Source organism: Cavia porcellus, unplaced genomic scaffold, assembly GCF_034190915.1.
Source record: "Cavia porcellus strain 051 isolate PalLab524CR breed Dunkin Hartley unplaced genomic scaffold, mCavPor4.1 scaffold_33, whole genome shotgun sequence".
NCBI classification, from domain to species: domain Eukaryota; kingdom Metazoa; phylum Chordata; class Mammalia; order Rodentia; family Caviidae; genus Cavia; species Cavia porcellus.
This window is the reverse complement of record NW_026947516.1, coordinates 17066590-17081924: the sequence shown is the minus strand read 5'-3', so window position 1 is coordinate 17081924 and position 15335 is coordinate 17066590. Positions and strand designations below refer to the sequence as shown.

General features: G+C 37.6%; 1 protein-coding gene across 4 annotated transcripts in view; it reads right to left on the bottom strand.

Moving 5' to 3' along the window:
- The window catches only part of Bmx (BMX non-receptor tyrosine kinase), a 49183-nt gene that overhangs the window by 30556 nt on the left and 3292 nt on the right, over window positions 1-15335 (bottom strand). For all 4 annotated transcript variants that reach the window (XM_003463020.5, XM_063242934.1, XM_013144867.3 and 1 more), the window contains 5 exons: window positions 10356-10502; window positions 9245-9349; window positions 7207-7288; window positions 3408-3527; window positions 1666-1730 (listed from right to left, as the gene is read on the bottom strand). In XM_003463020.5, coding sequence (XP_003463068.3) covers window positions 1666-1730; window positions 3408-3527; window positions 7207-7288; window positions 9245-9349; window positions 10356-10502 — 519 coding nt within the window. The remainder of the gene's footprint in view (window positions 1-1665; window positions 1731-3407; window positions 3528-7206; window positions 7289-9244; window positions 9350-10355; window positions 10503-15335) is intronic.

Sequence of the window (15335 nt, the reverse complement as noted above, 5' to 3'; positions counted from 1 at the left end):
CCAGTCATTCTCTACCACCAAGCTATAGTCTTTTTCATATTTTAAAAACAATTTTGAGACAGAGTCTTGCTAAACTGCCCAGATGGATGTCAAATTTGTGGCCCTCCTGGGTTGGCCTAGCAAGTAACTGAGATTATGTGTGTGCCCCCACCACATCCAGTCTATTATTGTTGTTATTATTGGTACCAGGAGTCAAACTCAGGACCTTGTCCTTGTCAGGCAAGCTCTTGTGCAGCTGAGTTATATTCCTGGCCCTACTATGTGTTTTTTAATTAGAAAGAAAAGTCAGAGTGTGTGAATATGTGTAGCTGTAAACAAGTACCTCGCATATCAAAGACCTAATGAAACAGTACACACATCCTCTTATTTTCAGGTGAGCTTCCAGAGAACCACTGGGAGGCCTTTTTATAGCTCTCCTCACATTTGAGGCAGCTGGCACTTACACGCCCGAGAACCCTAAAAGCAGAAGGATGTGACTATGTACTAAAAACAGGAGAGCAAAAAAGAGATCAGCAGTGTGTGCTGTGAAAGCAAGCCTCCTAAAGTTTAATTATCCAGAGCAATCAAGGTTTTGTATGTTTTCCTATAGATCAATGTCACCCTTAGTGAAGAACTGACTGGGGGCCATATTGAAAGGAACTCTGTGCAAGATGAGTGAATTGATCCAGTGGAAGAGCTTAGGGCTGAAAACCCAGAAGCTGAGGATCAGAACTTTTCTCCTGTCATAACATTATAGTCAGGGGGGAAAAAAGAACAGTATGTGCACTGGGCAACTCACTCAGATGCCACCACTATCAAATGCTTTGAGCATTTGCATTTCATTAGTTCCTTCTTCCTTAGCTCTAACCATGAAAGAGTAAGAAGTCTCAGCCTCTTCATGATCACTCCCCTAAAGCGGCTGCCAGCTGATGCAGACCCTAACTAAGCAAAGGAGAGAAACCGTAAATCGGATAAATGTTTAGAGTCAGGCAATCATGACATTGGATAGGACAATCCAGAGGTTGTTGTTATAACGACTAGTTATTTGGAAATTCCTATCATCTGAAATTTCCAGGAAAACAATAAAACTGGCCCAAGAATTAATCTGGAGAGAGAGAAGAAATTCCACTGACTGCCTTTGAGGGAATGGTGGTGTTTTGTGCTGGTGCCCCGTGGAGCCCCATTGCATCACCAGGATACTTGCATGAGGCGGTATTGGCTATGCCTGTGGCAAGAAAGAAAGACAGCTAGTAATGACTGCATGTTACATGGACGCTGTCTTATGGACTTCTCTTACGGGAACCCAGTTTTTGGTGACTATTTATAGTTAAGAAAAGGCCTACTAGTTAGTAGAAAATTATAAAATGTTACGATGGTTCTGTGTTTGAATCCATTGTGCATTATCATCTATAGTTATTAGTGATAGTTCACATTTTTTTCTTTGCTAAGCAGTCTTCATGAAGTTTATATTTTTTACCTTTTTTTTACTTTCTTTTTGAGACTGGGTATTGCTATGTAGTACGGGCTGGCCTTGAACTTGTGATGATTTTCCTGCCTCAGTCTCCGAAGTGCTAGGATTACAGGTGTGCACCAGCATGCCCAGCAAGTTCGCATGTTTTAGTCTTGAATGTGGTCACTCTGTAATACATCCTGACTATGAGAAACAGTTTTAAAATATCAACTTACCACTCTGTCTGGAAAAGTAAGAGCTCTGTTTTTCTCTTCATTGCTTGCAACGTGCAGATCAGCATCTGAAAAGTGAAAGCGAGTACTATCAAAAGGAACTTTAAATAAAACTAACAAAGTAAAAAATGTTAAAAATCAAAGATTGAGGTAGCTTGTGTACATAATACTTCACATTAATTGAATTTAGCACAACATCTGGAATGATTCTGTAGGTTTTCTGGGTAATACTCAACTCAAACGGATTCCTTCTCCATCAGTTATTTATATTTTCCTGAGACTGGATTGAAAATTCAAGTTTCTTAGAACCCTATAAACTATACATTTGTACCACATTCCCAACCCAACTTGCATTTGGGTCACAGCTATTTAATCCATTGGGAAATGCATATGACTCAATGGGTCAGTATCCATGTCTGTTACTTCTTGAATTGGCTTACATAGGATACTTTAATAATTACTGATGATCAATAAGTAGCCATTGAATACATAAACAAACTTATCACATACTTCTCCCCATGTTCTTATGAGTTATTGATTTTTATTTTCATTGTCACATGGAAATAAATGTCTAGGCTATGAGTATGAAGCTACTATACACCTTATCAGTGCAGAGACCATATGGGTTATTGACCAAACAAAGACAGATTTGATAGTGAAAGGGCATGCTTTAAACAATTATGCCAGATTGCCAGGCACAGAATGAGAAGGTTCCAAACAATCTGGGGGAATATGGGCAATCTACTTGTAGGCCATGTATCCTGTAAAGTGTGTGTGTGTGGGGGGGGGAACCAGGGCATCTTGGAGATAGAAAGAAGCAGTGAAACCCAGCTGTTTCCTTTCTAGTGCCTGTGCCCATGGGATGTTCAGTAGCTCAGAAGAGGAAACCAAGACAGAAGATTATAATTGGGCAAATAAACAATATTGCAGCTGCTCATTAGATGCAACACCACCACACTGTGTAGTTATCCCCAGAGTCTGGCAGAGAACCCGTGGCACACATGACATGATGTGAATGCCATGAAGACAGAGTGCAGGAAGCTAATCCCGAGGTAATGTTCTCTCTGGCCTTATTCCTGCCTCTTCTCAGACAGTTAGGGAAAGGTCAGAGCTGTCATCTGGCCCAATAAGTAACATGCCAGATCACAGACAAAGACATTGGGGCAAATGATGACTACTGTTAAGAGACATTACTCCTTAGCTTTTTGTAGTGGAGAGAAGACCCACACACAGCTAATATATCTTTTAGAACTTAACCTCATCATACTGTTTTTTTAATTTTATCTTTTACTATACATTTGAAAATAAAAACAGTGTTGAGGAGATATTTTTGGTTTATGGTTTTTGTTATTTGTAAAAAGAGGAAGCTGATTTTTTAAATTAAGTAATAAACCTAGGTGTTTGAACCCCGGTGATATGTTCACCACCTTCTACCTCCTTAGAGTTTATCTGAAACTAGGAGGAATCATTGGGGGAAATAATAGCTCACTGCTTGATTAATGATTTTAACTTTTAAAATATTTCTCATGAAATGACTGAATGGTAGGAACTAATATTGTTATTGTGTTAATGGAAGTGATTCAACTGACCCTAGAATTGATTTCATTAGCTACATAGCATCTGCAAGCGATGCCAACCACCCCAGCACATTTTGTTTCCTGGCAAACTTTTCTGGCACCTGGGAGGTTTGGTCTAAAAGGACATCATCCACCCAGGGTTCAGCTCGACAAGAGGTCCCACATTACATGCTTCCCAGAGGGTACATCCTGGTGCGGCTTTGCAACTCTGCTGGCAGCACAGGAACTTCCCGTCCACGAAGAACCCACTGTGGTACTTGATCAGCAGGTGGGGGTTGCCCCTTATCTCTGAGGAGCAGACAGGAAGGAAACAGGATATAAGTAGACATTGGCTCAAGAAGAGAAACACATTTGGTAAGTGCTGTCATCACAAAGCAATGAAAACCCCATCTTGCCAGCAACGAAGGGCAAGAGCTAATGGTTCCAAAAGGATGAAGGTCTTTTCCTCAGAAGTTAACAAACCACAAAATAAGCAATCTAACCACATGGGTAGTGAGAACAACACAATGATGTACCACTTTTACATTTAAAAAAAGCAAGTACAAATACACATACAAATCAATGTACTATTAGGACTTTAGAAATACATCCAGAAAGGCAGGAATGGGATATAGTACATGGTGTTCTTTTGTGGCAGAGGTGTGCTGGATGGTAGGACTAGATCCTAGCAAAAGTAAAACAGGTACAGAATATATTTCCTCCCACTTTTTATTTTGAAACTTTTTTAAATGTACAGAAAATTTGCAAGAATTGTACAATAAACATTCACATACACATTACTTAGATTCACCAATTGCTGTGACAGTTAACTTTTTCTTTCCATACATGTAATAATTATTTAAAAAATTTTAGCATTCTTTTGATTAAGTGGATAGCAGATATTATGACCTAAATAATGTCACCTGTGTAACTTCTATTAAAAAGAACATTGTCTTATGTAACAATAATGCAATTATCAAATTCAGGGAACCTAACATGGGTACAATATGATTAATATATATTTCATATTCAAATTTTTGTCATTTGTTTCAACAACATCCTTTATAGACACTTCTTTTTCCTGATCAAAGATGCAGTCCAGAAATGCACATGGTATTTCACTGCATAGTTGCCCTTGATTTAGGATAGTTTCTCATCCTTTCTTTGTGTTTCATGACTTTGAAAGGAATGAAGGTTTATAAAGTGAGTTTTCTTAGAATAAATGCATTCTAATAAAACCAGAGGAATAGAGCAGTGGTTATGCCAAAGAAATGAAGTGTAATCTTGAAGTGTAGTACTAGTACTTATAGCACTTTAGTCTCTTTTTTCAATGAAAATAATAAGCTACAAGGCCTTTGTGAAGAATAGTTCAAGAAGTATTTCTAGGTAGGGAGGGCTATTTCCACGTGTGACTTTAACTCTTCCTCTAAGTTTTATGTTCATTCTGAGGATTCCTCATTATAAATTCAGAAGCAGTCTGCTCCTCCTTTATAACTCCAACTCAAGAAAGTATATGTGTATAATAATAACTACTTCGATGAGTCACTTGGAGGATCTAAACTAAGGTATGTAGATGGCCTAAAATATGTGTTCATTGAACAGTGGGGTTCTGGTACTGTCAATCCCTTAGTTTACATCAGTCAGATTTGCTGAAAATGCTATCATAAAAAATATACTACTGAGAATTAAAGGAAAATTATTATAAGAATACAAAAACATAAAAGATTGTGGCTGTAGCAGAGTTAGGTAAACTGAGATGGTGTAACTATCAAATTTATAAGCCTAGTAAAAACTTTTCTACTACATTCTGATGCACAGATGCAACTACTCTGTTGAATCCCTTTCAGTTTTAATTTTTAGAAGGAAAGACATGTTTATGCACGTCTGTTGAACTAAATTGAAAACAGTGATAGCTGACATGCAAGTCACTACCGAATGAGTCCAAGCATTCCAAGTGTAGGCCGTCATCTGGAAAAATCTATGCCCCCAATATCTACCTCAGTTTATAATTCTTGAGTCACGTAATAGGCACCAAAATAGGAAAGATCATTGCATCACGATGCAATTTCATAAGGAAAAATATTTGAGTGATAGAACTTCTCCTGAGTCAGGTTTGTTGGTTAACTTGACAGCCAGCCCCACCCACATTCTCTCTCACTGTCTTCCAGCAGAGGCTGGGAGAAAGCAGATAGTCTTCCAGGCTCCTTTGCACATAGAGAGGGTTATGAGCCGCAGTTCTGGATGATGTAACACTAATAAAAGATTTCAAGGGAGCTTCTAAGAGAGCTCAAAACCTCTCCAGGGGCCTCTAAAGGTGACAAAGCAGACAGCTATGGGGAGCCTGTTCCCTTACTGACTTCACTGAGCTGCTATACTATCTGTCCCTGCACTGCCTACCTCCGGATTTGTAACTGTGGGAGAACAAAAGTAGATTTGTTTCAGAAACTGCTTGGTGGCTTTTTATCTGCAGCTCAGAGTGTTACTAACAGAGTGAAGTCTTTTGCTGTTCATGTGGTATCCCAGGTATAGAGGACTCTGCAGCTGCATGAGGGACATTCTGTTTTCTTTTTGCATCCCATAGGCCATCGCATGCACTGCACTTGGGCCACCCAAGCCTGTACAACATATATGATCCCAGAAGAATCCACAAGTAGAGGCCTAGAGCATGAGTAAAAACTACACATAGGTGGTATCCACCGCAGCACCTGACCCCCAGGAAAATCCCCAAAGCTGACTGGATAGGAAGCAAAACTTTGGTGCTCCTTCTGGAATCCCCATGATCACCACAATGATTCATCTTTTTGTGTAGGATGATACTTTAACATATTTATGAGTCACTCTCTTGTGGCTCATGACCACTGTAGAAAAAAAGAAATCATGCTTTCAATTTGCCAGGCGAGGAAACTGAGACCCAGAAATGTTACTTATAGATGACAGACAAAATAGAAGTTGCATTCTGGTTTGTGTGACTCTGCCAAGGATGTCTTTCTCACTTCACTGACATAGTGGTGGGCGCAGGAAATCTTCTTTCCCTCGATGGACCACATGACTGTTCTACAAAATAGGTTGCTAAAGCTTTCATGCAGTGGAAACATTAATTCCTATATGTGAAAAGGGACGTACACTAAAGTGAAGTAGGTGTGTGCAATTTGAGGTATACTGAGAAAAAGCCACAGTCTAAAACCACAATAAAATAAAGAAAATCTTCCCCATCTAGAAGCTTAATACCCAAAATTCCATAATTAGGACCATTCATTTGAGTAAATATTTTCTTTGTGTCATCAGTCATCTTTAAAATAAAAATATCATAGAGAGACATCTTAGTGCCAAATTACTAACATTTTTTTTTCTTCTACTAAAGGTCCTGTTACCAGGATAGCCTAAAAGTATCAATGAATAAAATCTCCATTAAACCTCCAGTTTTGCCTAATAGTTACAATGTAGTGGTTAAAAAACTGTGTTTGAGAATCCATTAATAGGTTTATGACATTGGCCAGATATTGTTAACATTGCTTGTCTGTGAAATGAAGTGTAATATTACCCCTTTAATTGTCAAAATGTTTTACAAGTACTGAGAAAGTACTGGCAAATGGCAAGCGCTTAGTATTAGACATAACTTTCTGTAAACATCAAAACTACGGTAGCTATAGAACTTGACACAGCCCCTCAGGGACCTAGACTTTGCTACAGTGAGGCAGGTGGAGAACAGGTGGCCTGGCTTCCCCAGAGCTGCTGGGAAGACACAATAGGAAGCTCTGTGCTGAGTGGGAAAAGGAATCCAATCCCCAGGCTTCCTGCCTCTAACAACGCGAATGCAAACTGAGCATGACTCTGGCACATTTTCTGAGGTTGGTAGGAAAATCAGTAGGTTCTCTTTGACACTGGCTCTTTTGACTGCTGTGTCCTTCCTCCCCCAAGCCCCAAAACAATTCCACCAGTGATTCTGTGACATTTTTATTACCTTTTATTATTGTGACATTTTTATTACCTTTTTGTAATGCCTTCAGCCACTGGCTTCGGCTGTCTTCGTTTGATGCATAGACATAAAGAAGCCCATCTTTATAGACAATCTGGAAAAGAAAAGATGTGGTGCCTTTTGATAGAACTGCATCATAGTTAAGTTTGGTGCATCTGAAAATTTTCTGTTACTCAGAAGAAACCCTAAGTATGTTCATATATGATGTACTAAAGCTAGTGCTTTGGAATCAGATGAAAAAGTATATACTTATTGTATCCTCTACTCCCAATTTGTTTCATCACAGGCACTTCAGTCCCTTGGAAAATCATATCAATGATGCATCCGACAGGAGTGAACACTGAAGTCTCAGTAGGAATGGCCCAGACTATGGAAAATTATCCGTGAGACCTTTCCTCCATTTTAGTGTGCCACTAACCCAGTGTATGGCCATCTTTACAGCCTGCTGGAAAGTTTTCAACTTCTCTGTTCTTAAACATTTTTGTAAGAATGAAATGTCCTTTACTCTGCTATGACTTCTTTGCCAATATTCATATAGTCTGATCATTTACAGTTCATGCATATATTGAGTAAGACCATGTCTCTTTGTTCTTTCTGTTGCATCATGTAGTACCCCAGAAGTCCCCAGAATAATTTTTTCTATTCCTAAGATACTTGTTTAAATGTCTGATGATTAGAATATATATTCCAGATCCTTTCTTTAGTTTGTTCTACTTTTTTTTTCATTTTTCTATTGAGTCTTTTAATTGTTGATTTTAAAAAAATTTTAAAAATAAAAATAAAATATTTTAAATAAATTAATTTTAAATTTAATTTTATTAAAAATAAAACATATTTAAAAATAATAAATAATAGTTGTTGGGCTCTTACCTAGCTACTTTAATGTTTTAATCTTATTTTGCTTCTATGAAAAGTGAGTATGCCTTTTTATTTACAAATGAGGAGATGTACTCAGAAAAAAAATTTGAGTATGTGTTTATGGCTATACAAATACAAGTGGAAGAGCTAGGAACACTGCAGGTTTCCAAAGCCTGAGTACCACTGGATACCCTGTGTCCCTGTGATGATGTGGGTTTGCAGCCGCTTGTGAGCACACTCCCCCAATTTCTCTCATTTGGCTAATATTCTTTGACATGGGAAGTATGGTTGCTGATTAACTGGCTATTTGTCTTTCATTCTTTACCACGGGTCCTTAATACTAGCATTGGGCAGTCTGGCCACAAAAAGACAACTCATCTGCTCAGGTGAAAGAAATATTTGTGCTATAATAAAAAATAGCACATGACTTAGATCAAGCCAGTGTCAAAAGGCACTGTAGGCGTACTTTTCATAGCATGCCGCTGTGTAAAATAATTCAGGGTAAAATTTGAATTCCTTGATATGATGTGCCAAGCCTTTCATGATCTGGTGCTATCTACCTTTCATCTCTTTTACTCTCTCACAAGACTGCTTTATTCAGAGAGGGTGTTGTTTCACCTATCAAAGACACAACACATGCACTTTTTTGGCCCTGGTTTCTTACCCATCTTTGCTGGGTTAAACTCTGTTTGTTCTTTCCAACTTGAGTGTGACCACCAAAGAACATCTCTGACATGTTGGTGAAAGAACTAAAGCTTCTGCCTCTGGGGCACCACAGCTGTACTCCGCTGATCTCCACTTTCACACTCACCCTGTCTGCATGTTAGTGGCCTGCTAACGAGTCTATTTTGCTACCTTGCTGAGTGTCTTGGAACATGATTGGTACTTCTCTACATAAGGGTTTATACTACTCATAGTACGGCAGAAGCACTCGCCAAGATTTTACAAGAGAGGTTGTCAGAATCAAGGCAGATGGGGCTGCTGCAACTTACACTCATCTTGCTTCCCCTCTCTCCAGAGGAGGCAGATTGGTGGAGAGAATTTTAGCAAAATGCCTATCTCCTGTATTCCAGTGTCATCATTGCATTCCCGGATAATTTTGGGATATCATTTTTCCTGGATAGTATGGGTTCATCAAAAAAATATTATTGGGAGAATCACCCACCCAAAGTAATGTTGTTCCACCTTTTACCTGAAATGGGTACTGTCTCTCCACGGGGGTCTGTTCCTCAAGATTGACTTTCTCCACGCATCTGATTTTCTTAATTTCAATCGATCCTTTTCTACTGCCCCTTTTCTGAATTAAAAATAAAATGTGAGATAGTTTAAGGGATGTGCCATGATGCACAGGGAAAAGCATACAGTTAAACTTGTACTTGGGAGGGAGATTTGGGGTGTGGTGTTGGTGGTGAATCATTTCCTATTACTCCATAATAGTCAAAACTAAACGAGAATAGAATATATTTCTCAAATGTGGATACAACATATATGCTCCTCCAAAAGCAAGTAGTTAAGCAATAGTTAATTTATCTGATAAATGAATTAGGAAATGTGTTTCAAATCACCTGCTACATAGTTAATGAACATAGGAAAGTAAAGATGTAACTCCTCAAACATCTTTGCTTTGTTTCAATTTTACGATAGCATTTTACTATTTCTACTATGATAGAATCCTCAACTGTACTGAGACAATCTTATTTACAGGAGTGTTAGATGGCAGCATTTCTCATCATCAGCTCTATTGCCACTCAGGGCTGAATGAATCTTTGCTCTGGGGTTCTCCTGTGTATTGTAGAGCATTTAGTAGCATCCGTGGCCTCTACTCACTGGATGCTAGGGACACTTGCCTCTCCCTATTGGCAGTTGTGACAACCTAAAATGTCTCTAGTCCACTGCCTCCAGAGAAGCAAAAATTCTACCAGTTGAGAACTATCATTCTAAAGTTACAGTTTACCTGAGCAATGCTGATTAATATTTTAAAATACTTTGGGTCCCTTGTACTTTGGTTAAGCAAAGACAAAGGAGTAAGTGGATGCAAGTTAATCTTTACTGTAAGAAATCTAATCTTTCATTATACTCAAGTACTTTGTGAGCCTGAGGGGGATAATAGTACAGTATAAATATAAGGGAAGGAGGGAGGGGCTGGGGATTTAGCTCAGCGACATAAGCGCCTGCCTCTTGCAAGCAGGCAGTCGTGAGTTCGATCCCTGGTACTGATAAAAACGAAAAAGACAAAAAAAAAAAAAAAAGGGAGGGAATAAATAGTACAATATAAATATAAGAGAATAAGGAAACAGTCTCACCATTTTGTCATATTCGTAGTAGGAAAGGTTTGCTTTAGTCAAAACGAAAAGCCGCTCTTTGTAATTATTTGGTGACATTTTCTTCTTTTGTTGTGACCTTTTGAGAAGAAGCTCTTCTAGAATGGATTTTGTGTCCATATTATCATCCTAAATAAAAGGAAATAATTGAAATGACTGTAGCCTCCAGCTAGGCCCTCTTAGCTTTCTTACATTTTACTTAACGATCTTTCATTCACTGGTAATATAAATGCTAATTTTTGAAATAAGACTGTCTCAGGATTATAAAGTACACATGTATTTACATTGTCCTACTTCTGTTTTTCTGAGTTTCATAAACATGTTACCATTTGATTCATCCAGTGCCTCATCTTCCTCTCTGAACTATATATTCACTACCCTTGCACCATCCTCTGATCACCCTATCAAAATGTTCTTTATTGCTTAAACATTCTATAGATGTTTGCTGAATTGCGTAGAATATACAATAAAACTGTTAAAACCATCCCAGATAGCTTACCATGCATAAAGTAACTGATCAATTGAAAATTACCCTGTTAATTTGGTTTATGGTTTGGCAAAATTATCCGAATCATTGTGAGATGCTGATGCCCCTGATCATGACCAAATATTAAACATAAAACATATAACATAATTTTAAATACTTCAGAAAATTTAAAACAAAATGAATAATTGAGAGAATAAAGGGAAGAAATGTGAGAGTACAGCAAAAATATTATCAAAAGAAATATAAAAGAGATTTAAACAAGTGTACTTATAAAATAAAAGCAATCTTGTTTTTTTACCCTAAAACCTAAAAAATAAATGTACTTATTTTCTGGATTTACTAAGATTGTTGCTTTAACTCTTAGTCTGATATTAGATCTAATGAACAAAAATAACATTAAACCACAGGCTACAGAGATACATTTTCTTATGTTCTTCTTTGTTTTGTGAAGCAGCACCATTATTATCAGATGAGCAATAGTTAAGGTCTTTGATGATGTAAATGTAATCAACTCTACTCACCTCAGCCTCCTAAGGGCCTATGTGTGGGTCCTTAACTCTCACACTCTGAGTGAAAAGTTTCTGCTCCAAGGTACCAGCATCACTCATATGCCCTTTGGCTATTCCACAGTAGTGCATTAAAAGAGGATATTTGCATCTTATTTACTGTTATTGATCTGGAAGCTCCCACACAGACAATGCTCTGTCTGGAAGGAGACAGGTGCCTAGTCAAGCCACCCAATCACTAGAAGACACTTCCCACTGGCCCAGGGGGATAATGAGCCCAATATTATGAGAGGATGGAAAGAAAGGGAAACTAAGAAAGATGACCTGGTATCGAATAAACTACTACCAGTCCCAGTCAATATTCTTCCTGATATGGACTATTCAACTCTAAAAGCAGGAATCAAGAAAACCAGTTTTTATTATTTGGCTACGTAGATCAGTACACTATGTGTTACTCCCTACACTGTCTTTCAGAGACTTTGCTTGACTTGTGGACAGGAGTAGTAATCATTAAACACAATAACTTCTAGCATACATTTTGCTCTGAACATTACCTATTTTTTCTTTTTCTTTTTCTTTTCTCTCTCTCTCTTTTTTTTTTTTTTTTTTTTTTTTTTTTTTTTTTTTTTTTTTGGTCTTTTTCTTTTTTATCAGTACCAGGGATCGAACTCATGACTGCACACTTGCAAGGCAGGTGCTTATGCCACTGAGTTAAATCCCCAGCCCCAACATTATCAATTTTAAAATGATAATTCTTTTGGGAAAATAGAAAAGTGACAGTTTTCTCTTGAGCACAATGGGTGCTATTCATTGCGGTCATTTTTTTTTTTTTTCTTTAGACTGGAAGACGGGGAAAAGATCAAGGAGCAGGGTGGTGCCTCCTTTCCACCTCTGTTTCGCTGCAGGCTCCATACCTAGGCCTGCTACTCTACACCCAGAGTCTATAGCTAAAGGGAAAGTGCTTGAAAACTTACAGAAACTATGAAGTTGTACTTTTGGGAGTGATAGACTAGGGTACTTTTGCATTTTATGTTTCTACATTTTGAATAATGTACTAATAAAGCAGAAAATGAAAGATGTAAAAAACTTGACAAATTTCTTTCATGCCTAATGGTAAAATATTCCCCAAGGTAGAGTGCTTAGTAAATCGATCTGGCTAGTTGACTAAGAAGCTTACTTTTCAGAAGTTTTTCATATGCTTAATCAATTTTTTGGCATAAAAACACTTTTCAAAATGCAAATCCCAATGTCCAAGATAGTATGAAGTTTTCCCCAGTACCGTATGATATTATACACACTTTTTGTTTATAGAATATTCACATGCATCACATTAAAGATTTGACTTTTAGAAATTTATATAAAAAGTAATAAGAACTGCAGAAACCACCCAGACACTCACAAATTGGCCTCTATATATTGAAGAAAGGAAAATATTGACTAGAAAGGAAGGTATCAAGCCCTCAAGTACATTGTCCAATAAATCTCCAAGGATTTACAAGCCTTGCTGCTTTTTTTTTTTTTTTGGTACCAGGAATCGAACTCACAACCTCACACTCATCAGGCAGGTGCTTACATCGCTGAGCTAAATCCCCAGCCCAGCCTTGCTACTTCTTTTTCTAATTTTTTTTCTTTTAAAGAAATTAAGCCAAAACAGGACATAACAAAGAGGATCAGAACAGAACAATGTAAGCAACACAGTACTTCACCATAAGACAACCTGATAGTAACTAACTACCATAATGTTTCTTCCTTTGAAATAGTTGAGCATAGCTGCATATAGGATAGTATCAAACATAACAAAACAGTATAAAATCATTCAAGAGAATGAAAGTATCACAGGGCATTCAGAACCAAATAACTGAAAATGAAAAATGGCTACTATATTACCTCCTTTTCCATAAAAAGTTTGTTTATACTATCTTACATATTAAAATCCAATAAGACACAACATGATAGAACCAATGGAAACAGAAGAACAAAAGCATGGTAGGACTTAAATCAGCAATGGCTGTTATAATGTCTTGTTTTCTTCAAAATAGTTGTTCATACCATCACAGATCATAAAATAAAAAAAAGAATAAAACCCTTCCAACTAATGAATGAAAACATTATAAGGCTTCAAAGCAATGTAATGCAGAATCATGATTACCATAAAATCTTATGCTACTTCTGACAAAATATAATTTGTCAAATTTCAACATAATTGTTGACTCCTGAAGTCATCCGTTTGTGAATTTGTTCTTGCATTTCTTCCAAACACTGTATGTGTCTATTCCACAGAACCAAGAAGTATAGGCAGGCAAATGAAAAAGACTAACATAACATCATATTTTTTTAAAAAAAAGTCTAATATATACATCCTATGCTTACTTTCCCAAAGATGGTTCATGTCCTGTGTACATGGATCTGTAAGTTGCTCTGCTCGTGTGCCAAACATCTGGGACACTGCGTCTCTGAATTTCTGTCCAGAATCAAGACCTCCAGGCCATCACAGCTCTTCACTGTCTAAGGTGGATTTGGAGGCCTCCTTCACAAGCTGTAAGATCCGTGTTTTGATGACTCAAGCTTTTGCCATCCCCAGATCAGTTTCTTCTGTGACAAGCTCTCTGGTTCCTGCTCAGGCTTGAACCTGTTTTTTTTCCCTTTGTTTCCTTCTGTCTTTTTCTTGGATTTCCCCTTTCTCCTCTAAAGAGTCTAGATTCTAAATTGAAGGCATTTCTCCAGTTTTACTTATAGCAGGAGGTGACAACTTGTGATGGCTAACTGTGAAGTGTAATATTGCCTCCTCTTTATTAGTACAATAGATGAACAGGGCTCAAGTATTACTGTTGACCCAAATGCATGCCCCATGACTACAAATGCTCTTCTGTCCACCCTTATATAAGAGAAATTCAGCTGCAAAGAAAGGCCTTTCAAAATAAAATAAGAATTAAACAGAAATCCATTTCCATAGAAAAACAGGTGGGATTTGGCTGAACGCCTATATTACCACCTACATATAATAGAGACACCAATTTGCTTACCAAATATCCCAAGCTGCCTATTTTCATAAGTACATGAAACTAGAGTGGGATTAAAACATAAGGAAGGTAAAAAAAAACCTGAAAGAAATTAATATAATGTTTTCTTATGAGGAAGGCAACAACCACTGTGGAACCTATTCCATACATGAAAAGTGCATGTTAAATTAAAATGGCTTGTAATCACTATGGTTGTTTAAGATTTATATGAAAACAAGAGTAAGAAGTTCAATGTGGCAGGTCTACTTGGAATATTTGACTTTGAGCCTACAGTGTGTTAGACATGGAACAAGTGGTTCCATGGCCTTGGGTGACATCAAGAAAATTTGAGAGACAAGTTTCAGACCTAATTAGAGGTATGTAAGCTTGCTGTGGGGCAATGGGCTCAGGAGCTCGGAAGGAGACTACCTGACTGCTATTGGTGAACAGTGTCACATTACCAAGCCCTTTCCCTTCTCAACTTTCAGTTTCCTAATCTGTAAAGTGAGAGATTATGGCTCTTTCACTTTACATGACTTAAGTGAAAAACTTCATGTAAAAATACCTGGTGCCAAATCATGATTAAAAAAGAAAGGTGAAAGAAAAAACTCAAATGCTCCAAAGGAGTCCATTCACTTGGTCATGAAAGCTGTGATAAAGGAAAAGCTGTTTTGTTTCTAAAATAATGGAGGAAGTTTATTATTTGAGAGTGGACATTGAAATTGGATTTGAAGAATGCAAATGATTTTAATAATAATAATTTTAACCATACATTTGAGTAGGGCTCACCATATGCAGGATACTATTTACAGCTTCCAACACAAGTTAATTTGTGGGACATTTTATGACACCCTCCACTTACGGGGTATACTGCAATACCCTACCTAATAGGGCATGCACTAACACAGCCATCTTTTGGGGTAGTTTGTGATACTCCTACTTGATGGGGCAGGTTTGTGACATGGTCATA